This window comes from Microsporum canis, genomic scaffold (genome assembly GCF_000151145.1).
Source record: "Microsporum canis CBS 113480 supercont1.3 genomic scaffold, whole genome shotgun sequence".
NCBI lineage: Eukaryota > Fungi > Ascomycota > Eurotiomycetes > Onygenales > Arthrodermataceae > Microsporum > Microsporum canis.
Window position 1 is genome coordinate 1680432 of NW_003299167.1, and position 23417 is coordinate 1703848.

General features: G+C 50.2%; 11 protein-coding genes across 11 annotated transcripts; 7 read left to right on the forward strand and 4 right to left on the reverse strand.

The window, feature by feature from the left end:
* Window positions 1-445: 445 nt before the first annotated feature.
* Window positions 446-1355, forward strand: MCYG_03478 (3-oxoacyl-[acyl-carrier-protein] reductase; the record flags this gene model as incomplete). Its single annotated transcript, XM_002847926.1, has 2 exons — window positions 446-732; window positions 794-1355. The coding sequence occupies 2 exons, from the start codon at window positions 446-448 to the stop codon at window positions 1353-1355; spliced, it is 849 nt and encodes a 282-aa protein (XP_002847972.1).
* Window positions 1356-1642: 287 nt separating this feature from the next.
* Window positions 1643-2987, reverse strand: MCYG_03479 (conserved hypothetical protein; the record flags this gene model as incomplete). Its single annotated transcript, XM_002847927.1, has 5 exons — window positions 1643-1854; window positions 1924-1972; window positions 1999-2380; window positions 2443-2569; window positions 2642-2987. The coding sequence occupies 5 exons, from the start codon at window positions 2985-2987 to the stop codon at window positions 1643-1645; spliced, it is 1116 nt and encodes a 371-aa protein (XP_002847973.1).
* A 1024-nt stretch (window positions 2988-4011) lies between these two features.
* MCYG_03480 (3-oxoacyl-[acyl-carrier-protein] reductase) lies at window positions 4012-4881 on the forward strand (the record flags this gene model as incomplete). Its single annotated transcript, XM_002847928.1, has 1 exon — window positions 4012-4881. The coding sequence occupies one exon, from the start codon at window positions 4012-4014 to the stop codon at window positions 4879-4881; it is 870 nt and encodes a 289-aa protein (XP_002847974.1).
* An 818-nt stretch (window positions 4882-5699) lies between these two features.
* Window positions 5700-6164, forward strand: MCYG_03481 (glyoxalase family protein; the record flags this gene model as incomplete). Its single annotated transcript, XM_002847929.1, has 1 exon — window positions 5700-6164. One exon carries the CDS (start codon window positions 5700-5702, stop codon window positions 6162-6164), a length of 465 nt encoding a protein of 154 aa, XP_002847975.1.
* Window positions 6165-6273: 109 nt separating this feature from the next.
* Window positions 6274-8243, reverse strand: MCYG_03482 (conserved hypothetical protein; the record flags this gene model as incomplete). Its single annotated transcript, XM_002847930.1, has 3 exons — window positions 6274-6796; window positions 6850-7998; window positions 8053-8243. 3 exons carry the CDS (start codon window positions 8241-8243, stop codon window positions 6274-6276), a joined length of 1863 nt encoding a protein of 620 aa, XP_002847976.1.
* Window positions 8244-8734: 491 nt separating this feature from the next.
* MCYG_03483 (conserved hypothetical protein) lies at window positions 8735-12394 on the forward strand (the record flags this gene model as incomplete). The annotated part of the gene is made up of 1 exon (XM_002847931.1): window positions 8735-12394. One exon carries the CDS (start codon window positions 8735-8737, stop codon window positions 12392-12394), a length of 3660 nt encoding a protein of 1219 aa, XP_002847977.1.
* A 430-nt stretch (window positions 12395-12824) lies between these two features.
* MCYG_03484 (DNA replication licensing factor mcm3) lies at window positions 12825-15923 on the forward strand (the record flags this gene model as incomplete). Its single annotated transcript, XM_002847932.1, has 8 exons — window positions 12825-12897; window positions 12962-12983; window positions 13032-13083; window positions 13163-13209; window positions 13266-13371; window positions 13434-13667; window positions 13729-15836; window positions 15890-15923. 8 exons carry the CDS (start codon window positions 12825-12827, stop codon window positions 15921-15923), a joined length of 2676 nt encoding a protein of 891 aa, XP_002847978.1.
* Window positions 15924-16109: 186 nt separating this feature from the next.
* Window positions 16110-17429, reverse strand: MCYG_03485 (serine/arginine repetitive matrix protein 1; the record flags this gene model as incomplete). Its single annotated transcript, XM_002847933.1, has 1 exon — window positions 16110-17429. The coding sequence occupies one exon, from the start codon at window positions 17427-17429 to the stop codon at window positions 16110-16112; it is 1320 nt and encodes a 439-aa protein (XP_002847979.1).
* A 493-nt stretch (window positions 17430-17922) lies between these two features.
* On the forward strand, window positions 17923-19588 carry MCYG_03486 (abhydrolase domain-containing protein 5; the record flags this gene model as incomplete). The annotated part of the gene is made up of 2 exons (XM_002847934.1): window positions 17923-18051; window positions 18101-19588. The coding sequence occupies 2 exons, from the start codon at window positions 17923-17925 to the stop codon at window positions 19586-19588; spliced, it is 1617 nt and encodes a 538-aa protein (XP_002847980.1).
* Window positions 19589-19895: 307 nt separating this feature from the next.
* Window positions 19896-21092, forward strand: MCYG_03487 (scn1; the record flags this gene model as incomplete). Its single annotated transcript, XM_002847935.1, has 1 exon — window positions 19896-21092. The coding sequence occupies one exon, from the start codon at window positions 19896-19898 to the stop codon at window positions 21090-21092; it is 1197 nt and encodes a 398-aa protein (XP_002847981.1).
* A 62-nt stretch (window positions 21093-21154) lies between these two features.
* MCYG_03488 (acetolactate synthase) lies at window positions 21155-23352 on the reverse strand (the record flags this gene model as incomplete). Its single annotated transcript, XM_002847936.1, has 5 exons — window positions 21155-22548; window positions 22627-22774; window positions 22847-22969; window positions 23024-23066; window positions 23288-23352. 5 exons carry the CDS (start codon window positions 23350-23352, stop codon window positions 21155-21157), a joined length of 1773 nt encoding a protein of 590 aa, XP_002847982.1.
* Window positions 23353-23417: the final 65 nt, after the last annotated feature.

A 23417-nucleotide genomic window follows, 5' to 3' on the forward strand; every position in this document is an offset into this window, starting at 1 on the left:
ATCATGAATGCAAGGTCGAGCTCGAGTGATTCAAAACCGTCCACTTTGTAACTTTTGCTCTCTTAAAACTCGCTCGTGTTATGGACGTTGGGTTTACTATCAAGTTAACTACGCCAAGGCCTTATACTTTTAACTAGCGCTTTGGCCATAAGAGTACATATATATTCAGGTTATCCAATGTTAGCTATGAAGACATATTTGGCCAGGGGATGTATCCGTTGTCCATATAGCTTTACGGTGTGGATAGCTTGGCGACGTCAGGCTCCGTGATTCCGGGTCGACAGAGAGGAAAAAATAAATACTCGGGGTTTGAGAAAGGCCCCAACTCGACGTCTTGATTTAAAGACACCGGCGGTCGACGGTTCTTGCAAGAGAGTCTGGAAACCACGTCTTTTCACACAATACATCTTTCTAGCGGTTTAATTGATATCACTACCTCTTCACTATGTCAAAAGTGTGGCTTATTACCGGCTGCTCTAGCGGGTTCGGTAGGGAGATAGCTCTGGCAGCAGCTCACCGCGGAGATACCGTTATAGCTACGGCACGCGATGTTTCTAAGCTTGAAGAGCTAAAGGAGCAGAATAATCTTATAAAGACGAAGAGACTCGATGTACTGGACAATGATGCGCAGATGGGCGCTACCATAGAGGACATCATTAAGGATGTGGGGAAGATTGATATCCTGGTCAACAATGCTGGATACATCCTTGTGGGCGCCATTGAAGAGTGCAGGTAGGCTCGAGCCATTCTCTCTCCCTTATACATACGTACAAGGCCTGACAGAGACATATAGCCTCGAAGAGGTCCAAGCATCCTTCGCCACCAACGTTTTCGGACAGATGAATGTTCTCCGTGCTGTTATCCCATACATGCGAGCCCGAAAATCTGGCACAATAGCGAACCTCGGCTCAATTGGTGGCTGGGCTGGTACTCCTGGTGCAGGAGTTTATTGTGCTACCAAGGCCGCAATTGCAGTTTATACGGAGTCCCTTCGCGGAGAGCTTGCCGCGTCTAATATCGAAGTTGTGTGCATTGAACCAGGATATTTTAGGACCAACTTTCTAGAGAGTGGCCATAAAACCAGGGCTAAGAAGGCCTCCGAGGCCTCGGACAGTACGAATTCCCTCTTGAACGCATATAGCAAAAAACAGCCGGGGGACCCGAGGAAGGGGGCAAGCGTGATCGTGCAGCTCCTAAGCAAAACAGGCCCGGCTGCTGGGAAGACTCTGCCTGCAAGGCTTGCACTTGGCAAGGACGCTGTTGGTTTCATTAGACATTCATTAGAGCGAAACATGACAGACTTGGATGAATGGGAGGATATCGTGTCCCAAACAAATTGTGATGATGTCGTTTAGTTAGATTAGCCTCCAAATAATATTGGTCAATGGCAACCGACATATATTCTAACGACAGTATTATTAATGCCCAATCCGCCCAGAGTATCCATACTAATAAGTCAGGAGCAATATTTTGGAACAGGATGTTCAAGGTAAAGAGGTAGGGGCGTATGTGGAGAACGTGAGACTATCCATGTGAACACGGAATGAACAGACGAAGGGGAGAGGAAAAGGGATAGATGAGCTGTAGATATTTGGATGAATGGACTTGTTAATTGATAGCTAAAGATAGCTACATCTGCTGGTTACATTATATACCGAAGCCAGTAGACTTCCGCCCCATTTATTGGGTCTTGGAAAAAGCCATGCGGCATGAAGGTGACTCGTCCGCCGCTTAATGCTGCAGGCAAAGCTTTCGGCCACACATTCTTCTGCGCCTGGAGGAGCACTGGTTCTCTATCTTGAACCACAAATTTTAGGGAAGCATATCGTTGCCATAGCTGCATGGAAAACCCCCCTGGACAATATAGATTCATTATTAGCGATGATGGAGCAACGGAACCATTTTATTTCTCGGGGTTCTTACCGGCGCCACCACCAACATCAACCACGGTAGCTTCCCTTAAGCTTGACAACTTAACCTTCTACATGAGCAGGCAGCACCAGTAATTTCCCCTCCTCCAATCATAGCAATCCCAAAGATCGCATGTTCTGGGCGCGAGTGTAGATCTGGTTGCAAAGAGTCTGCTTGGACAGCGTCATTAGATACATTCCCGTTTATTGAGCCACCTACTGTCAGACTAGAGTTGACATTTTCATGAGCCTTTTCGAGCAATGGCACAAGTTCAGGAGCTCCGGGATAACCGCCGTTCTTGCCGCGCAATTCGTCCATAGGGACTTTCTCCTCAAGCCAGTCCCATCTAGTCTTTGTTGTACCCACTGCATTTTGGATGGCTGTCTTATCCACATCGTACGAAACTCCTTTATCCTTTGACAGCAACGTAGTGGGAAGATGGTCAGAGGTAGTATAAAGGTCAGGACCGCTATAGAATGGACATTAGCTCTAACACTGAGTCAAAAAAAAAAATGTGTGATTCATCCGTACAAGAGCAAGATATAGGCTCTCAATGGCTCATTCTCATGCAATGCCTTTGATACGTGATTGTTTGCGAAATAGCCTGGTTCAGGTTCGGTGAATATCCCGATAGAACATAGACAGCGAAGTATCCTAGCTACAGAGAGTGCTAGTTTAACTTAAGAGCTAACCTCATCTTCAAAGAAACATGACTTTACCTAGTTTGAACTCTTCGATTCCCGTGGAGCAGAATATTTCTTTACAAGAGACTCCGTTGCTGTCCGACGAGCAGATGCAATTATGTCAGGAATTTTCCTTTCCACTGCAATGAACAAACATAGAGATTCCCAATATTGCGAGCTCACTTCCAACAACCTATTGCTCGGTTCCTGGATGAGTTCAACCAGCTTCCCAACAGCTGCAATTACGGGCTTTTGAGCTTGATACACCGTGTGTGGGGGAAGTCCGATCTTTAGTTTCGCGCTGCAACGCGCATTATTAATGTAGAGTTTTAGTAGGTGCTTATTTAGTCGTGATGCTCGCTGACTAATGAAACACGTTAACCAGTCCTTCATTCAAGTACGACTCGCACCTTATCACCTACTACGTATATTTCTATGGGGCAGATAGGCCTTTTTGTATGGCCCAAGGTCCCGACAGTTAACTTTAATTAAAGTTACGGTCCGAACCTCTTTTGTTCTTACATCTCCTTGCTGATACTTAAAGGAAGCAGCCCCTACACGGATAATGTAGCCCTGTTATGGCTGTGGGGTAAGAGGGAAAGAAATTATCAAATATAACCAGTCTCTCTGCCACCAATCAGTGCGGACTCACCTTTTTGACCGAGATGGGTTTCCTGCCCAAACGTTAGAAAGCGGCAGGCTGAGAGTGATGGGATACTAGTTATACACACTCTTTTGTTGGCCTTCATATTCTCGAAGTAATATTGCATCCTCCTCGTGTGTCCATTTATTCACACGCCTTGTCTCCATTTTCCAGGGCAATTTAACTAAGCAGGGAGAACTGGATAGAAATAAAGTAATAGTTACTTTCTGAAGAATTGTCATATGGAATCTACCTGTCAAAAAGTACTGGGCACTAGCCTACGGTTGCTTTATCCAAATCCGTAGAAGAAAGGAAGATAATCCAATGTAGACACCAGGTAACTAAGGAATACCAAAGTAGCTCGGGTTAAAATACGGCCGACGAACGAACTCGGGACCAGAGTGGAGCTGCGATGATCAGCCTAGACAACGATTGCTTAAGGGAATTGCCTGATTCATGAATAGCTACCTCAACCCTTGGCCACTTATACACAGCGCTGTACTATAGATGTTATGTAGATATCTTAGGGATTACGCAGCGATGCTCCCGGTGCTTAGACCGGCGTTAAGCTCCGGGTCCGAAGCCATGCTAACTCCGGATCAAACAACGAAAGGCACGGATGAACCAATCTACGGCATATAACTAAGTAATTAGTTAAACGGTGGAAGCGTCTTATAATACAAAACGAGATCTGCTTCCTACTTGCATTGAACCACCCATTCCTTACGGTTTTAAAAAAGATATCAAGACCAGAGCTTTTTCATCTTCAGCACCATGTCTTCACAGCCACGAACTTGGCTCATCACGGGCACATCCTCTGGGTTCGGCCTCGAGCTGGCTCGCATCACCATCCGTCGTGGAGACCGAGTGATTGCCACATCCCGCAACCCGGAGAGAATCCCAGCCATTGACTCGGATCGGTTTCATACTGCCCAGCTAGACCAGAATCAGCCACTGGAGGAAGTCAAAGCTCGCATTGACAATATTCTGGCTACTTTTGGCGGCCAAATAGACGTCGTTGTCAATAATGCTGCCTACGTTCAGAAAGGCACTATTGAAGAATCCACGCCGGAGGAAACTCTTCGACAATTCCAGGCCAACACTCTGGGCCCCATGAATGTTTACCGGGCCATCCTTCCTCATATGCGTGAGAAACGATCTGGGACACTAGTTACCATTGGCTCTATGGCAGCCTGGTATCCTATGCCAAGCTGCAACCTGTATAATGCTTCGAAGGCTGCCACCAGGTGGCTTGCCCTCGGTTTGGCCGGCGAGATTGAGCAATTTGGAATTCGCCATTGCCTTGTTGAGCCAGGATTTTTCCGTACTGGGCTTCTTGAGCCTTCCGCCAACATCACGGACTCGACCTCCCGTATCCCTGGCTACAAGGAAATGAACGCCACGGCGGATCGCAACTTCGTTGCTTTTAATGGTGCTCAGCTCGGTAACCCAGAAAAAGGGGCGGAGGTTATCTATGATGTGGTAACATCTACAGGATGTGCGCAAGGACGGGAGCTCCCCAGCTGGTTGCCCTTGGGTAGTGATGCGTCTGCTGAGATTGCTAAAAGTGCCAGCCAAGTCCTCGCAGACATTGAGACTTGGAGGGAAACCAGTGCCCTGAGTGATTTTCCTGCGGGCCAGTAGTTAACTGGCGAACAGGGTAGCCTGTATGTAGCCTTTCATCTTCGCTCGCTGTCCACATACCCTTATTTGAGCCTGTTAGTTTAAGCCAACGCTTGCGGCAGTCCTTGTTGTTGCGGTTTGCGATGGCTCTCGACACACTGCCCCAGCTAATGGCTGCGTCGGTCTTGCCCTTCGATCAAAGTTTTGATGGACTTTCTGTGTAGCCATCGATCAACAGTTAAATATTCCTGTGACCTTATCCACAGGGCAGTTATAGAAGGTAACATGGTACATACGGGACATACAACGCCCATCCCTGTAAACCGCTGAGGATGCAATTCCATAACCAACTAACCTGTTAGTTAGCGTCCGGTTGTAACGTTTCATACGTCGTACCCTATGTAGAGCTTGAAATCCTGAAGAGTGCCAGCAAATGAGGTTACTCAGGCTTGTTGTTGCTAAGTAACGACAAGGATATCAAAGAAAAGAGAAATGGAGAGAAGGAGATCTATACGGAGTATTGGATCGAGGTACCACTGGTTACAACAAAAAGACCCTGTCGGCTATATCCTAATTCTCAAGCAGCGATAAAATAACCACCCTCACCAAGAGGCCACATAAATTATGTCTACATAACACATCGTTAGAAGTATAAAACTTCTAATCCCGGGGGCCCCATTTGTCATCAGGTGATTCTAGCTCTTCTCGTTGGATATAACGAGCCGGTTCCGCAGTTATCTAGAGAGAGTACAGAGTACTCCGTACGTACGGAGTTGCATGAAGAAAGCGAAGAGACCAAAGAAGAAAAGTGTGATATAAAATACAACCATCGACCAGAAATGTCGCATGCACCCCCAAAGCCACCGTTGGCTGGACGAGCCGGCGCCGGCAAGACTCCATCCGCATCGTGCCATATCCGCATCGCCCGTCCGTCGCAGGACATCGCCAAAACAGAACGCTTCTACGTCGACGGCCTCGGGCTCAAGGTTCTCTGGCGATGCGGCCCGGATGCGACAGGCGGCCATCCGCTGCTGATGCTGGGCTGGCCCGGAGCAGCCTGGCATCTGGAGATCGTAGACGACTCGCACGCCGAGACTCCGCCAAAGCCGACGGAAGAAGACTTGCTGGTGATATATGTGGGTGACTCCATCGACCCGGACGTGGTGGACAAGCTGGTTGAGGCGGGTGGGAAGAGAGTCACGGCGCGGAACGAGTACTGGGAGCAGTTTGGGGTGACCGTCGCTGACCCGGACGGGTATCGACTGGTGCTCAGCCAGAGGACATGGACTAACGAGGCACTCTAGAATATCAAGTCGTTATTTACTTTATTTCCATCTCCTTTTCAACCATAGCTCTCGCTTTACTTCGTTTTACATGTCTTGTGGTAAACATATATAAGTGAATATGCACAGGTTAACGACCAAATCCGAACCAGCCCTTCTTCTCCTTCTTAGGTTCAGCCGCAGGCGTTGGCTCGGCTGCCACGGTGTCGGGTGCGGTAGAAAGCACGTCCTTCTTCTCCATCGGGTATTTGATATAGTTCCAAGCTAGATCCAGGAAAACGGGTTTGACAGGGATGGGCTCGAGCCTGGGTGGATATGCCACGAGGTTCCCTAGATTTACCCCTTCTAGATGATATTCGTTCATCCGGTGTAGAACAGGTGGCAGCGTTGCGGGATCTCTCTGATCGGATTCTGCAGCCAGCTTTTCTATCTCGACTATCCCCCGGTACTGCCAGACGAGATGCTGCAGCTGAACCTGGAGTTCTTCCACCTGAGGCCGCGAGACGTCAACCCCTAGTGGCTGACTTGGACGGTCAGCCTCATTCGATGATGGCGGGAGAGCCTTTGCCACAAGATCAATAGCGCGGATAAACAATGCAAGCGCATTCTTAGCGTTCGACTTGAGCGCATGAGACCTTCCAATGGCGAGACACCTATAACTTATCAGTTTTGGGGATGACAAAACTTTGGGATGAAAGGATCTCACCTGAGTGACTTGAAGTAGGAGCACTTTGCTTCGAGTTCACGAACAAAAGCGGTGTCTGCCGCAACACCAGGAAGTTCTTTAACAGACTCCAAGCTCTGTAGGATCGAGTCATACAGTACAACATGCTCTCGAAGGCGACCAATGCGTCTGCCCAGGCTCTCCTGCTTCGTACCCTCCTTCTCTTGCTTCCCCTTCCGCTGAGTAGTCGATTCCGGGGTGAAGTTTAACCCGTCCGCCTCGCCGCAGAGTACTCGGTTCCTACCAACACGCCAGCCTACAAGCCGGTAGTTGACGGCTGTTTTCGTGATCTGTAGACTCTGCATCCTCACGTCACCCTGGTCTATACCCTCACTCGTCAGCTCGTCGATCGCTGCCTTGGTTGCATCAACCGCATCTTGACTCGCAATTATCACGCTGTCATAGTTTGCTGCAGTCTCCTTTGCGGATGCCTTTTGGCCCTTCTGCTTTGCAATCCAATTTGAAAGCTGAGCTTCGGCAGAAGCTGCAGAAGCCAGCGCTTGCGATATTGCCGCATCCTCAATTTTGACCGTCCTCGACCTCCAGGTGATAGTTTGTGGGAAAGCTTGAGAGTCTCCCGACGCCGCAGCGGCCCCTCCCTCGATGGAATCTTCGCCTAGACAATGGGGGTCAACAGCTTCAACTTCCTCTCTCAGGGAAGAGTCTGCCGGGAAATACTTCTTTGAAATCGTACTCAGGGGGATCGAACGGGGTATTTTGAGCTGGTAGGCAGAGTAGCGTATGCTGGGGTCAACAGTCCCTGAAATAAATTCTTGGATGTTCCCCTGCTTGTCCTGCTTCTCCAGTACGGTATATAAAACCCTAGCCAAGGATGCCTGTTTCAAGCATTTTTCCCACTGCCGTCTTTCCATCCAGGATGCTGTTGAAAGCGATGCCAGATACGCATGGGCTTCTAGAAAGTCGGCCCGAGACGCCTTTGATTCCTGTTGGTTTTGAAGCGCGGACGCCAGCTGGTTTGCGTATACGGTAGCTTTATTTAACCGCGAGATTATATGCCGTCTTGCTGAGCCAACCATCCCCTTCTTCGACGTATCCTGAGAATGAACAGATCGCATATGCATGGCTTCCGCCCATGCCCGTTCTGCGTAGAGGAGGAGTATACGAACAAAACTAAAACCGTGTCAGTCAAAGTAGAGAGGAAACCACTAGACGTGCAGACTATACCTATGATCACTTGCTATATCGCTGGATGTAATAACTGATTTCGCCGAGTATTTCTTGCCCTTGGGTGTTGTTCTTCCAAGTCGTTTGTTCAGGGTATGCAATCTCCGCGTTAACATTGCTCGATATTTGTTGTAATCGCCCATTGAAAGGGCTTCTGCCCTATGGGTCACTATAAATCCAGTGATATCCATGGTATATCGGCTCTCCAGCTGCGACTTCAGGTAGAAGAACTAAACCACCAATACCTTATACCTTCAATATGCCCTTCTTTCTCCCTGCTAGACTTTGCGTCGACATAGATTATGTAAGCATTTGTGGGCAAAAATGTACCGGTGACGCATAAACTATATTCCGCAGAGCCTTACTAAGCAAACGCCTTTTTGAAAGCTTTCAATTATCATACGACGAAGCTAAAGGACTTTGTTATTTTTTCTCACGTCTCTTGTCCAGCTTGTCGGTTTATTAATATTACTGAGTTGCGTGAGAATAGGGAGCTGATTGTCAGCGAGGACTCTTTGGTCTAGGGATAGTTTTTTCCTAGAGGCTGGTGTTGTCTACACCTTCGGCTTTATGAGGATTTTTTTCTCACGTTACTATCTTTCCCTCGACCTCGTCCGATTATGAACTTTCAGTTGTGAAATGCCAATTCTTCTCAGAAGTGTGCCAGCTCGCTGTCCAGGGAATGCTCGAGCGTGCTGTTCGGTGTATCGAGAGTGCTAGCCAGCATGTCTATCTCGGTTCCAAGCACACCTTTCGGACACGGCGTAGATTGCACCCCAAATTCTGGAACTGCAATCCCGACGAATCCGCTATATCCCTCTTATATTTCTACATCGTTCAGTCAAAATCTGGGAAGCGTTTGTCGGCACAGCATAACAATGGTGCGCCCTTCGATGTGGCCTTCTCAGCAACACCTCTCGAATTCCTCTACCCCCCGAAAACCCGGTTGTTTGCCCGTACCTATGCCTCCGAACCTAAGAGAAGCACTGTCCATGGCAAGAATAAACGCAATATATCTAGAACATACTACTCAGCTAGCAGTTGTCTCACGGAAGAATCACTAGATGTCGGTAACTCCTTTGCGAATGACGTTGGATTGGAAGAGAGTCCAGATGTTCTTCGAAAATTCCTTTCGGATAAAGGCCCACGAGATTATGGTGCCGCTTGGTGGCTCTATAGGTCCAGCGGATCCCCTGAAGGGCTCGAGTCGGAACTTTTATCATATCTCTCTACTTCGCAGGATCCGCGAGATTATCAACGTTGCCAACTACTCCTCCAAAGCATAGAGCCAGCGAACCGCAGCGAACGTGATTATTTGAGCGCAGTGAGAATTGCTTTGAATGCTAAAAGTCGGGCCTATACAAATTGTGCCTTGGAGTTATGTGAGGAAGCGACTGTGAGGGGGAAAACACAGTGCTGGCAATATGCATTTATGCAGTTCGTGAATGGCATGGACTGGGAAAATGCTTTTCGTCTTTGGAATGCAAAACCCGATCGTTTGCCTGATAAAATTCGACTCGTGGACAGCCTACCGTTGAAATCTTTAGCAAATCCTTTACTTGCGCTCCTAGAGATTGCTCGGCAACACAATACCAAAGATATGTTAGATATGTCTCGTTACATCATCAAGCTTGTCATATCGCATGATAAACTGTTGATGGCTGTCCCGATGAACGAGCTGTTGAAGGTTTTTGAAAACTCTACTAAGCTTAAGCTATTTGATCGTGACGACTACATTCAAGCTATCAGCACTTTACAGTCCTCAAAAATTAGATCGGCAAACGGCCGCTCAATTATGGTATACCGCAACTTTCGCTGGCGCATAACTGAAGCGACCCCACCGAGGTCGTTGATCACTAGGCTATTGCATATGTTGTGCGAGATAGAAGTTTTGGAAGGTGTCGATTATCTTTTGGATGAATATCGCCTACACTATGGTAAACCACCAATGCTAGCTTACCATGATGCTCTCACAGTATCTGCAAGGCTTGGTGACACCTCGACCACTCTTCGATTTTATCACGACTACTTGGCGGATCATGGACGCGCAGTTTCGACAGAAATTCTAACACCCCTTCTTTATGTCCATGCTAGAACTGGTGACGTGAAAGAAACTCAAAAATGGTTCAATTATGTTTCTGAACTTGGAGTTCCTTCAGAGGTTCAGTACTGGAACATTCTGCTTACTGCATATTCGAAAAACAAAGACTTAGAGGGGGCTCTTCATACGTTTCAACTGATGCTTCAGAGTGGTATGGCTCCAGACGCGGTTAGCTTCACAATCTTAATGGGCTTGTCTGCTGGACGCGGTGATGTCAAAGCCGTCCTAGATTTGTTCGATATGGCCAAACGGAATGGAGTCCGTATACACCGCTCCATGTTTGATACCTTGGTTGAAGTGCTGTGTAAGCACAGAAGATACCCGGACGCTGAGAGGGTGGCCGAAGAAGCTACGTCCAAATTTCCGGCCAAAGCCATGACTAGAACTTGGAACATCATTTTGTGGAATTACGCATACACCATTGATATCACCTCCGTTTTAAGGATACAAAATCGAATGCAAGAAGCAGGAATTCCATTTGACGGTATGACCTACGCCGCTATGATGTCTAGCCTTGTTCGCGTTGGCAAGACCGACTCTGCGCGCAAGATCCTGAGAGTCTTGCATAAAAACCACGAGATTCATCTAACACTTTTCCATTATGCCATTCTTTTACACGGCTACGTGCAAGAGATGAACCGTGACATGGTCCAGGTTTTGTACACTGAGATGATGGAGCGTTTCAATAAAACTGGTCTAAGTGGCACGCTTGCTATGCTCCAATCTCAGATTAATCGTGATATCCGACGAGCTCGTGAAACAATGGGAAGCACATCTAGCGGGAAATTTGCTCTTCCGCATGCAGAAGAGCTTCTCAAGTCCGCAATGGATCAGCTTGATGCTCAAGACTTTAGTACCAAGCAACCACAGCCTGGTGCCCATGGACGGCCACTTCGCGAGGCGTTCCCCACGGTATTCTACGAACAGCTTATCAAGGCCTATGGGCGGAATAATAGAGGTGAAAAGGTTGGAGAATTGTTCTTGGAGTTCTCGAAAAAGTCAAGGGCCACGCTCCCAGATCGCTTGCCACACTCCCCGGTGATACTCCACGCTCTAATGGTAAACTTCCTCTCTCAAAATAAGCACTTTGAAGTCAAGAAATGTTTCGAAGCCGCCCTTACCCATACCCTCCAGCGCTCGCGCGGAATCAATATCCAGGCAGCATTATCACGCCCGACCGGACCTCTTGCAGCACTTAAGGCTAGCGGCAAAAATATGCCTGAAGTTTCATATTACAACGATACACCAAGAGTTCTTGCATCTCATCGTTTTGATCTTTCGCACTGTATTTCGACATATATGCGGTCTCTATCGTCGCAAAATCTCCACTTAAAAATTGCTGACCTTGTGACTCAGATTGAAAAGCTCGGTTTCGCATTCAGCACACACAATTGGTCTCTATATGTTAATATTCTGTGCCTCTCCCGTGACCCTGCTTCTCAGATTCGGGCGTTTACCATTTTTGAGGAGAAGTTCATGCCCAACTACCCAGGTTGGAGATATATAAAACGTGGGTACGCCTTAAGGCCAGAGGGCGCAACAATGGAAATGGATCTTATGGAAGAACCGTTTCGCCGTGGGAAACCAGGAAGAATGATGGGGCGAAAAGCTCGGGCTCTTTGGGCCAAAGTTCAGCCGGATTATATGCAGCCTACCCATCTCAACATTCTTCACCTTGCTTCTGCTTTGATTGATTTCAGGTCACGATCAATCATTGATGGGGGGGAGGAGATGAACCAATTATTTTCCAAGGCACCCAAAACTTACACTGCCGTCGCAACGATCCCGTACCTGGAAGAAAAATTCGATACCATTCTTCGTCGTTACAAGGCTGATCAGGAAAATATGGACAGAAATCCAAGGGTCGATATTCCCAATGATGCTGTCTGGACCGGAGGCGTTTTGGGAGATGGGAGTGAACGAATAAAAACTGATGAGGCGTCGCCCGATCTTGAGGGTGAAAGAATTGAAGACGTTAAAGGATATGAAGACGACCCAGGATCGGAATGGGATCCTTCTGAGATGCCTGGGCAGGCAGAAATTTTTGAATCAACCGAACCCATAGCTCCCTTGTTAGAATCGCTGTTGGCGGAAGACATGGCTCGTAGGGGGAGGATCAGTACATCAAAACAACCAAATACCGTTCCTTTGGCGGAGCGGATACTTAGTACTGAAGACCAGTGGGATTTGGATAACTACAAACGTCTCTCTACGTTGAAGGAAAAGACGGCAGAGCATTAATCCATATGCTCTTCCCGTTGCATTTGTATATAGTATATCCATGGTGGAGGCGGTGGTATTACCACCATCCAAAGAATGCCCCCTGCTGTACCAACATCTACTTTATGTATTATATTATATTTGCTTGACTGATTAATTAATGACAAAATGCAAGTCTCGCTCGACTTTGTAAAATGCTTGGTAGCAAGTATCAACCCACCTTCCTATTGGTCCAATTAACGCGCGTTCTCAAAAACCACTTAAAGTCGCGTGTCGCGTGTTCGTCTCGCGTTTGAATGATTTTCTTCTTTTCGCAACTTCAACTTTTGAAAAGCGTCAAGCTCATCCTCGTCGTCTTTTTGAAGCATTTCTTCTAATCGTTACAGCCGTTTTAAAAGCGATTTCAAGCTTACTGTCCTAATTATTTGTTTATAACGGGCCCCAAGCTAAGATGGACGCCCCTCCGCTTCGTGACGAGGCCGCTCGCGATAACAAGCGAGCAGCAACGGAGTTCCTTGACCCAGGTCAGTTCAAGTACACAATCCCATGAATTGATATAATTTCTAACAACTATCCTTTTTCTTCCAGTTGACCCACGGGCTAGAAGGTTGCTCTTATCGCTTAGTTTTGATATTGCCTAATTCTAACGCCCTTGTAGTTACCGCGCGGACATAGCTGTGATGATAAATAGAGGACTTCGAAGATTCACGGTATTCAATTACCGTCCCCAATTCCCTGGATAAAATATTATTATATATGAAACAAGAGCGCTGACGGCTTTGCCTCTAGATTAGCATTGACGAAATTCGAGCCCATAGCCCCGAATTAGCGAAAGGGTTTGCCCCTCTTTTGCCATTATATTTGAAAGAAACAGTTTCTCACCTTTGCATAGCCTCCTTACTTCCCCGTTTGCCTATTGCCAGGCATTTGATGAAGCGTTACGAGAAATAGTCACAACTATCGCCAGTCAACCAAGGAGAGATGAAACAGATGAAACCGTATGTCGAAGTTTGAACTGGGCATTCCAGCCCTAGGTGCCTCATATCTAATTGATGGATAGGAATATCATTGTGCATATGTCGGTGCATTCGGCGAATACTCTTGCAATCCTAGAACGCTCAGTTCATCACATTTAAACCGAATGATTGCCCTTGAGGGGATAGTGACTAAATGCTCACTAGTCAGACCAAAGGTTATTAGAAGCGTCCATTACAACCCCAAGGAAAAATCCTTCCTGTCAAGGACATACCAAGACCAGACCATGACGGCCAGTGGAGCTACCAGCTTAAATGGTGTACCCACAGCAAGATGAACATGGCAATCCGGTGAGCATTGATGTCCCAAGAGTATTTTAGAGTTATATTTACTTTACTAATTTATCGGCAAAGCTCATAACCGAGTATGGATATTGCAAATACCGGGACCATCAAATGATATCCATCCAGGAAATGCCCGAAAGGGCACCAGCTGGGCAGCTCCCGCGTGGTGTTGATGTTATCCTTGATGACGACCTTGTTGACAAAGCTAAGCCAGGAGACAGGATACAGCTCGTAGGAGTTTACCGATCTCTTGGAAATCGAAACGCGAGCTCAGGCAGCGCCACTTTTCGTACTGTTGTTCTTGCAAATAATATCATACATCTTGCCTCTAAGTCTGGTGGAGGAATTGTTCAACCCACAATAACGGATACGGATGTTCGAAACATCAACAAACTGGCAAAGAAAAAGAACATATTCGACCTCCTTTCCCAGTCTCTTGCACCGAGTATATATGGCCACGATTATATTAAGAGAGCTATATTGTTGATGCTCTTAGGAGGCATTGAGAAGAATCTCGACAATGGAACCCATCTACGTGGTGATATAAACATATTAATGGTTGGTGATCCTTCTACCGCCAAATCCCAGCTTCTACGGTTTGTTCTCAATACAGCTCCGTTAGCTATTGCCACCACTGGTCGAGGGTCATCCGGTGTTGGTCTCACTGCTGCTGTGACGACCGATAAGGAAACAGGAGAGCGTAGGCTAGAAGCAGGCGCTATGGTCTTGGGAGATCGGGGAGTAGTATGCATCGACGAGTTCGACAAGATGAGTGACGTTGACCGAGTAGCAATTCATGAAGTTATGGAGCAACAGACGGTCACAATTGCAAAGGCTGGCATTCACACGTCTTTGAATGCCCGGTGCAGTGTGATTGCAGCGGCGAATCCAATCTTTGGACAATATGATACGCACAAGGATCCGCATAAAAACATTGCTTTACCCGACTCGCTCTTATCCCGTTTCGATCTTCTCTTTGTGGTGACGGATGATATCGATGACACCAGAGACAGGCTCGTTTCTGAGCACGTACTGAGAATGCATCAGTACCGTGATCCAAGGCAGGAAGAAGGGGCCCCCGTACGTGAGCAGGTTGGTTCCAGTCTGGGAGTTGGTCTAGAGGAGAGCCAGGACGCGAACAGGACGACCGAGGTATACGAGAAATTCAACGTGATGCTTCACGCCGGCATTTCTCAGACGGGAAAAAGAGGCGGGAAGAAGGTGGAAATACTCAGCCTGCCGTTTGTCAAGAAATATATTCAGTACGCCAAATCACGAATTAAGCCAGTCCTCAGCAAGGGTGCGGCGGATCATATTGTGAGCACATACTCGGCGCTCCGAAATGACGAGCTACTCGGAAACCAGAGGAAGACATCTCCCATGACGGCGCGTACGCTTGAGACGTTAATCCGTCTTTCCACAGCTCATGCAAAGGCACGCCTTTCAAACAGGGTAGATGAAAAGGACGCAAAGGCAGCCGAGGCTATTCTTCGATTTGCCTTGTTTAAAGAAGTTGTTGAGGACGAGAGACGCAAGAGACGCAAAACCGCCAATATACCAGAATCCGACTCGGATTCCGATGAGTCTGATGACGATGACAGAGACTATACTCCTCGCCGGAGGACGACGCAGTCAGCGACGGGCGCTCGATCCGGCACCCGGTCTGGCCTGAGGGGCTCTAGAGCTACGCCTACTCCTGGTGGAAATGGCAATGATGATGATGCAGACGAGATATACAACGCTACCCCTGATAGCAGACAACGGCTCTCATCATCCGGCCAGACGCGAAGCCAACAGACACAGTCCCAGTCGCGAATGTCGGTGGCCTCGTCGCAACCAGCATCACAGCTTCTCGAGTCTCAGGAAACAGACAACACCGAGTCTCAAGCCGATATCCTGGCGAATGCGGTTGCGGCGTCTGCTTCCCTGCCTCCCCTCCCGCCGGCTCGTCTAAGTACCTTCCGACAAGCCCTGGGCCCGCTCATGAGGTCAGACCTGTTCCAGGGAGATTCTGCAGATGTACAGCGGGTAGTCGACGCGGTGAACTCTTCAGTGCGCTCATCCGGAGCGGGAAGCGATGGCGTGTTTGAGCTGGCCGAAGCACTCCAGGCTTTGGCCGTGATGAATGACCGAAACGAAATTATGTAAGTCCTCTCTCTCTCTCGTTGAAGACATGAGCTGACTCAGTTGCTACTAGGTATCTTGGTGATGAGACCGTTTATCGGCTTTGAGCCGGACTTTCCTCTGCCCAAACTTTTCCCTTTAGTTTTGTAATGAGTGATGGTAAAGATATGGAACTAGAATATAAAAGAAGTTTTGTCGATTAATTCTAAAAAGCTATGGATATGATCCAACGACCAATTTGACAGCCAAACCTCCGTTTTCTTCAACACAAAGTGAATAAATAGATTTTGTACTTACACTTCGCCATCTGCACTGGCTGACAACGGCGTTAAGGGGGTGGAAAACCTGCTCGACTGAGAGATGGACTTGTTCCTCTTTGGCATGGCTGCGGCGCCGCTGCTGCCTCGACGGGAGACCGAGGACCTCCGCTCGCGGTCGAGGGGCAGCCTGTCCTCGACGTCCGAGACCGGGTGCGGCGTCGAGCTTCGAGAGGAGGTCCTGGAGTGCGAGTGCGAGTCGGAGTACGGGGGCGTCCTGCGGTGTTTCTCGTTGAAGTGGCGGGAGTGAGAGGGCGACTTGCGATGGGTGTACCTCTCGATATCCCGTCCGCTCTTGCTGATGACGGGTATGGCACGGCTGTAGCTCCGTTTCCAGTATCTCCATTTAGCCCACCAGAGCCAGCCGGCGTTCGCCCTGGCCTGCTGGCGGGAGTACTCCTTGATCTTCTGGCGGAGACGGGCCCGCCGCTCGTTCTCCTTCTCCCAGTAGTCTGTCCGGTACTCGTCCCAGTTCTTGCGGAAGGCCGGAGAGAACGATTTGGGCAGCAGGAGGAGGCGTATGTAGTCACCCCCGGGGGCGAGGTCCTCCTCGACTCCTATCCGGTTTTCCTCGTCCGCCGGCTGCTGGCGCAGGCTCGTCACGGAGCTGCCTCGACGCCGGCGGCCGGCAGGCCTCCCCGCCTCCCCGGCGGGCGTTGTTGTAGAAGCAGCACCGGCGGCGGGCCGCTCGTACTCGACGTAGTGGAAAGACGTGTTTGACGGGAAGAAGGCCGAGTACGGGAAGATGAAGGAGAGGTAGGAGAGCAACTCCTTCCACCACGGCCCCTGGATAACGACGACTTTGGCATTCATCCCCCTGATGCCACGGTTGGTGACCCCCAGCCACCTCCGGGGCCACCGCAGGCCTCTCTCCCACTGCCCGGTGCCCCAGATGAGGATGCCGGTGACGACGCCGCCGGTCAGGGCGACCTTCTCCCCCGTCTCGACGACCCAGTAAACAGAGCCCCCGAGCCCGCGTCCGTCCTCACGCGGCCGGAAGAAGAGGGCGTAGGTGAAGTAGACGATCCAGAGCGCCAGCAGGAGGAGGAAGAAGGTGTTCTGGCGTCTGCGGGCGCGCAGGGCGAGGTACTGCGAGCGCAGGGCGGACTCGACGATGAGCAGGTTGAGATATATCTGCGGCGGCGACGACGGCAGGGCAGAGAGCGGATCTGGCGCGACGGTAGAGACGGACGAGGTCGACGACGAGGGCGACGGCGTCTTCCCGGGGCTGTCAGGCTGGTGAATCTGGATCTCCGGCGGCGGAGCGCCTTTCACGATCTGGTCGAGCTGCGACATTCTTCATAGTAGTGGATGTTGTTGTGAGATGGAGATGGAGATGTTGCTAGACTAAGACTGCGCTTCGTCCGTTATTACCATGGATTCTCTTCTTCTCTTCTTCTCTTCTTCTCTTCTTCTTCTCTTCGTCCGATAGAAAACTTCCTGCGCCACCAAAACTCCTTTTTTTGTCCGACGGCCAAATCTCTGCGCAAACTCCGGCTTAACTCCAAGTCATCAGAAGATACAGAGATACAGAGATACAGAGATAAAGAGGATAGAGTGACAGAGGATAGAGTGACAGAGTCTGTCACTCTGGCTGCCCGCGATCAAGCTGTCTTCAAGCAGAATCCCAGCGCTTTCTCTTCAGGCCGCTCGTTATCCCCCGCTGCTCGCCCACAACCAGCGCCACCAGCATAGCATCGCTGCCTCGACGCTGAGTGCTCGCTCGCAGACACGGCTCAGCTCGTCTGCCTCTTCTTCAGCTCGTCCGGACGGCTGGTCGGACGCTGCGATGGCCTCGACCGTCCCCGCGCAGGCTGAAGCTCGCCCGCAGGCAGCAGCAGGACAACCGCCAGCAGCTCAGGCAAAGCAGCCCGCGAGCTATTTCCCGCTGGGATACAAGGAAGGGTTCAGCCAATGGGTTCGTCTGTCTACTCTCTATATGTGCTACTGATGTACTGACGGTGCAGTGGACGTGTATGCCGGCTGCCGCTGCTGAACACAGTGTGCTCTCGTTCATCCCGTACCTCCAGCAGCCGCCAACCCACAAGCAGACCGGCAAGGAGCCAGCGGTCCCTGACGGGCAGACAGACAGCCTCACCGCCGCAGACACCTCGCAGGAGGCGCAGGTGTCCGCCAACTCGGTCAATGACCCGTACGGGCCCCGTCGGTGGCGGTCCAGCATGGTCCGGCTCAGTGGCGATAATCGAGCACTGAACGAGTTCTCCGTCGAGCGCGTCGGAGAGAAGGTCGAGAACAACCTCGTGGTGCTGCACGGGTACGGCGCCGGGCTGGGCTTCTTCTACAAGAACTTCGAGAGCCTCAGCCGTGCCAAAGGATGGCAGCTCTACGCCCTCGACCTGCTGGGAATGGGACGCAGCACCCGGCCGCCGTTCAAGATCCGCGCCAAAGAGAGAGACCAGGCCGTCACCGAGGCAGAAGACTGGTTCATCGACGCCCTGGAGGAGTGGCGTGTCAAGCGCAAGATCGAGCGCTTCACCCTGATGGGACACAGTCTCGGGGGCTACATGGCGGTTGCCTACGCCCTCAAGTACCCCGGACGGCTCAACAAGCTCATCCTCGCCTCCCCCGTCGGCATTCCAAAGGATCCCCGCGCGGTCGACACCGACGTCAGCGAGCCGTCGGAGTCGACCCTGTCGGCGGAGTTCACCCAGAGCCAGGACGCAGCCACAGGCGACGGCGCTGCGGCGGACAACGGCCTCTCGAGCAGGACTCCGCCTCTCCTGCGTCCTCTCCCCAAGTGGCTTACCTACCTCTGGGACGCAAACGTCTCCCCCTTCTCCTTTGTGCGCTGGTCAGGCCCTCTCGGCCCCCGTCTCGTCTCCGGCTGGACGTCCCGACGCTTCTCGCACCTCCCCCAGCCGGAGTCAAAGGCCCTGCACGACTACGCATACTCCATCTTCAGGATGCGCGGCAGCGGCGAGTATGCGCTCGCCTACATCCTCGCACCCGGAGCATACGCCCGCAGACCGCTTATAAACCGAATCCACGGCGTTGGCCGACAGCTCATCAGGGAGCCAGTCCCCTCAGCGTCGCCGTCCCAGGCCAGCCTCGCCTCTCCCAAGGCCGCTTCCACCCCGCCTGCCACTCCATCGGATACGGCCACCCCATCGGATACGGCCACCCCATCGGATACGGCCACCCCAGGCGAACAGCCTACACCGCGCAAGGAGAACGGCATCCCCGTCGTGCTGATGTACGGTGACCACGACTGGATGGACGTCGAAGGCGGCCATGCAGCAAAGAAGAAGATAGACGAGGAGAGAGAACGTATCCTCAAAGACGCCACGGCAGAGGAGAAGCTTGCGGACCGTGGATCGGCCAAGGTGGTCGTTATCAAACAGGCCGGCCATCACATCTACCTGGACGGATGGGAGGAGTTCAACAAGGTGGTCATGGACGAAATGAAGGCCACTTCTAATGAAGGACGAGCATGACAGACGTTTTCCTCTTAGTAGATTCAGGAGTTTCGAGTGGCTTTTTCCTACTCTCTGCTTATAGTCTTGTTGGATATATATTTCTTGCCTGCAGTCCATGAGGTTGATTTGCAGAACCGTCATTCAGATATTAATAGATAGACTATTATAAACAGCGCTCGATAGTAGATTCAGATATTAATAGATAGACTATTATAAACAGCACTCAATAGTAGTTTTGAATAGACCGTCTTTTTTACTTCGTTATCAAGTATCTTTGAGTTGGTCACTTTCCAACTTTCTACCAACAGATAGAATATACCCAACGATGCAGTCCGAAGAATCCAGCATGTTTCCCTGGGACATTGGTGTCTTCGATGCTCACTGCCATCCAACCGACACGATGTCGTCCATTGACGATATCAAGGAGATGAAAGCCGCCGTCCTGACGGTGATGGCAACCCGCCAGCAGGACCAAGATCTGGTCTCGCAGGTAGCATTACAGTATAGAGATGCCAGAAACAGCAGTGAGGAGCACAAGGGGCCTTGTAACGACCGCATCATCCCTTGCTTCGGGTGGCATCCGTGGTTCGCTCACCAGGTATTCGATGATACGAAGCATGGCCAGCCCAGGGACAGCGAATACAGAGCTTCGATAAAGACCGAACATTACAGGAATGTGTTATCCCCGCCGATCGATGATGACGAACTGCTGAACGAACTGCCCGTTCCGTTCTCCCTGTTGGAGCTGATATCAAATGCCAGAGAGAGACTGCAGAGACACCCCCGCGCCCTGGTCGGTGAAGTCGGCCTGGACAAGACATTTCGATTACCAAAGGCATGGAGCTCAGCAGGCGGCGATGGAAACGGCGACACGTCTTCTACTACGCCGGGGACAAGAGGCGGAAGAGCACTCTCTCCATACCGTGTGAAGATGGACCACCAGCGAGCCATCCTCAAGGCTCAGCTACGGCTAGCGGGCGAGCTACAACGACCAGCGTCACTCCATAGCGTTCAAGCACACGGAGCTACCATCGAGGTACTCCAGGAACTCTGGGCCGGACACGAAAAGAAAGCCATCTCCAATCGGCAGCGGAAGAGGAACTCTAGTGTCCCCAGAGCTCATGAAGGTGAAGATCTACCCGCATCAAACGAAGGGAGTGAACACGGTGAAACAGAGAACAGACTGCCTAAACCGTTCCCGCCACGGGTATGCATGCACTCTTACTCGGGGCCGGTAGAACCGTTGGCCCAGTTCTTCCATCCCAAGGTGCCTCTTGATGTATACTTTTCCTTTTCGGCAGTGATCAATTTCCCCGATGGACCTAGTGAAAAGTCTTCCAGTGTCATCGGTGCTTTGCCGGAGGACAGGATACTGGTCGAAAGCGATCTACATTGCGCCGGCCAGCGGATGGATGATCTCCTGCAGCAGGTCGTCAGACAGGTCTGTGATATTCGAGGCTGGACACTGGAGAAGGGAACTCGGATACTGGCTGAAAACTGGAAAAGATTTGTATTCGGCTGAAATGATAGTTTTCTATGGGATAGTCTTCTCGGTCTTTTTTAATAGAAATACCAAATTCATGTCTAGTTTTTGGAAAACACCCCTTCCCTGCCATTTAACTGTGCATCTAACACTGCCGTTGTACCGTCCATGACAGCTTTGACAGCCTCAGGTAATGCCTTTGCCAGTTCTTCTACACTCCCGGCTCTACCAGCCCATAGCTTGCCTCCCGCAGCAGCCTTTGCAATGCCAGCATAGTCCGGTGTAGGGTTAAATGATATGTTCAGCTCCTCGTTCGATAGCCGGGATCCCTCACCGTTAGGATGAACAAGCATAAGGCTGCTACGAGGTGCGTTCCAGCCTCTGTTGTTCAGCACGATCGTCAACACAGGTATTTGATACCGACGAGAAATCCAGTAGACAGAGCTCGGAACACTAAATAGATATGTGCCGTCGCCGACAATCTGGCAGACGAACTTCCCCTGGGCCTTACCCCCGTTCTTATCGTCAGTGGCTAGTTTGATGCCCAAGGCAGCGCCCCCAGACCATCCTAGGCCGCCGCCACCGCTGTTGATCCAGGAGCCCGGTAGGGTGGCTCGAATGTGTTCTGAGACTGCCCCAGCGCTCGAAACGGCCTCGACGCACCATATCGTATCCTCTGGACAAGCCTGGCGGATTTGGGACATCAGGTATGGGATATTCAGCGGTGCATCAATTCCAGATGGTGTAGCTTCTTGTTCCGCTAGGGATTGCATCCTCTCTTTGAGCGCATCTTCCAGTAATTCGTGACGAGACTGGTAATCCGGGCTATCTAGAGCCTGTTTGAGATCCGCTGTGCTTGAGATATACTGGTTAAGTTGGCTGAAGGCAATGGCCGAATCTGCACGGTAAGCTGCCTGTGAATTGATATAAAAAACGGGCATCTGTTGCTTCAGCGGATCAACGTCGATATGGAATATTGAGGCAGAGGGTGAAGGCTTGCACTGTGTAGGTATCCAGGGTACGTCGCAGTCAACCACCAAGATAACATCTGCCGTAGTGATTGCGTTTGTGCCATTCTTCATACTAACATAGGCAGGGTGGTCGGCAGGGAAACACACGTCAGACATCGCGGTATCCAGCACACGGAGGCCCCTTATCAACTCTGCCAGCTTCACTAGTTCAGTAAACCCTTTCTCATGACGACCCGTATACCCTACAATCACGAGCGGGTGCTTTGCATTTACCAAGCGCCTCGAAAGGTTCTCCACCGCATCCTGTGGTAGGGCAGAGGGCAGTATAGGAGACCATAGCTTCTGGTCAAGGGTATATGGTTCGATCTCTTCTTCCAGTATCTCCCTTCCTGCAACCATGTAGACCGGACCCTTTGGCGCACTGCTAGCAAATTGGAGGGCTCTGTTTACCATCTGCTTGACATTTTTCCCGGTCTTTAACTCACTGGTATATCGGCAATATTGGGCCACAATCTGTTTTTGATCTGGAATGTCTTGGAGTCAGTGGATGAATTCCGACCTGGACCCTCGAAGTTCTCCTTCCTGAGTAAACGGGGAGAGACCAGCAAAGATGAAAACGGGCGTGCGGCCACAGGAAGCATTGTGGACAGCAGGCCCAAGGCCTTGGGTACCGACATCAACGTGGATTAGGACACACTGCGGAGTGCCGCTGATACGGGCATATCCATCCGCCATTGACATTGCTACCATCTGCCATTTTTACAGTGAATTAGTCACCGTCAGCATGGTATCACGCATTATTGATAGATGTAAAAGTCTCACCTCGTGAGGACAAGTTATAATCTGGGGGAATCGATCTTTCCGTTCCCTCTGTCCTTTGATGATGGCCTCCATCACCGCAGGATGGTCAGAACCAAGGTTAGCAAACACATATCGAACTCCGGCCTGGTAAGCATCAGTATTATAGGTATAATATAGCTTTATTTCTAGGTGACTTACATCCCAGAGCGCTTCGAGTAAAGCGTACGATGTTGTGTATGTCCTACATTGAAGACCCCTCTGTAAGCAAGATGTTAAATATGCATCGACGGTGAATCTCTTACATGGTTTGCCCCAAGTTGCCGAGATTATATGTCCATACGAAATACTAACTAGGGAAGGATATCAAAGAAAGCTGGAATTCGAGGTTGACGAGGCCAGTCTTATATGAACAGGTCACTATATTGTGATCAAGGGAGAAGTTTAGACGTTAGATAATAATACCCAGAGTAGTAATAAGATGCAGGGCGAAGAGATCTCCACCTAGAATAAAGCCGAGGGTACTTCATAACCGTGGACTGTAGAGTTCATGTATATTCAAACAGGAGCTATAAATCCTAGAAAATAGATGCTA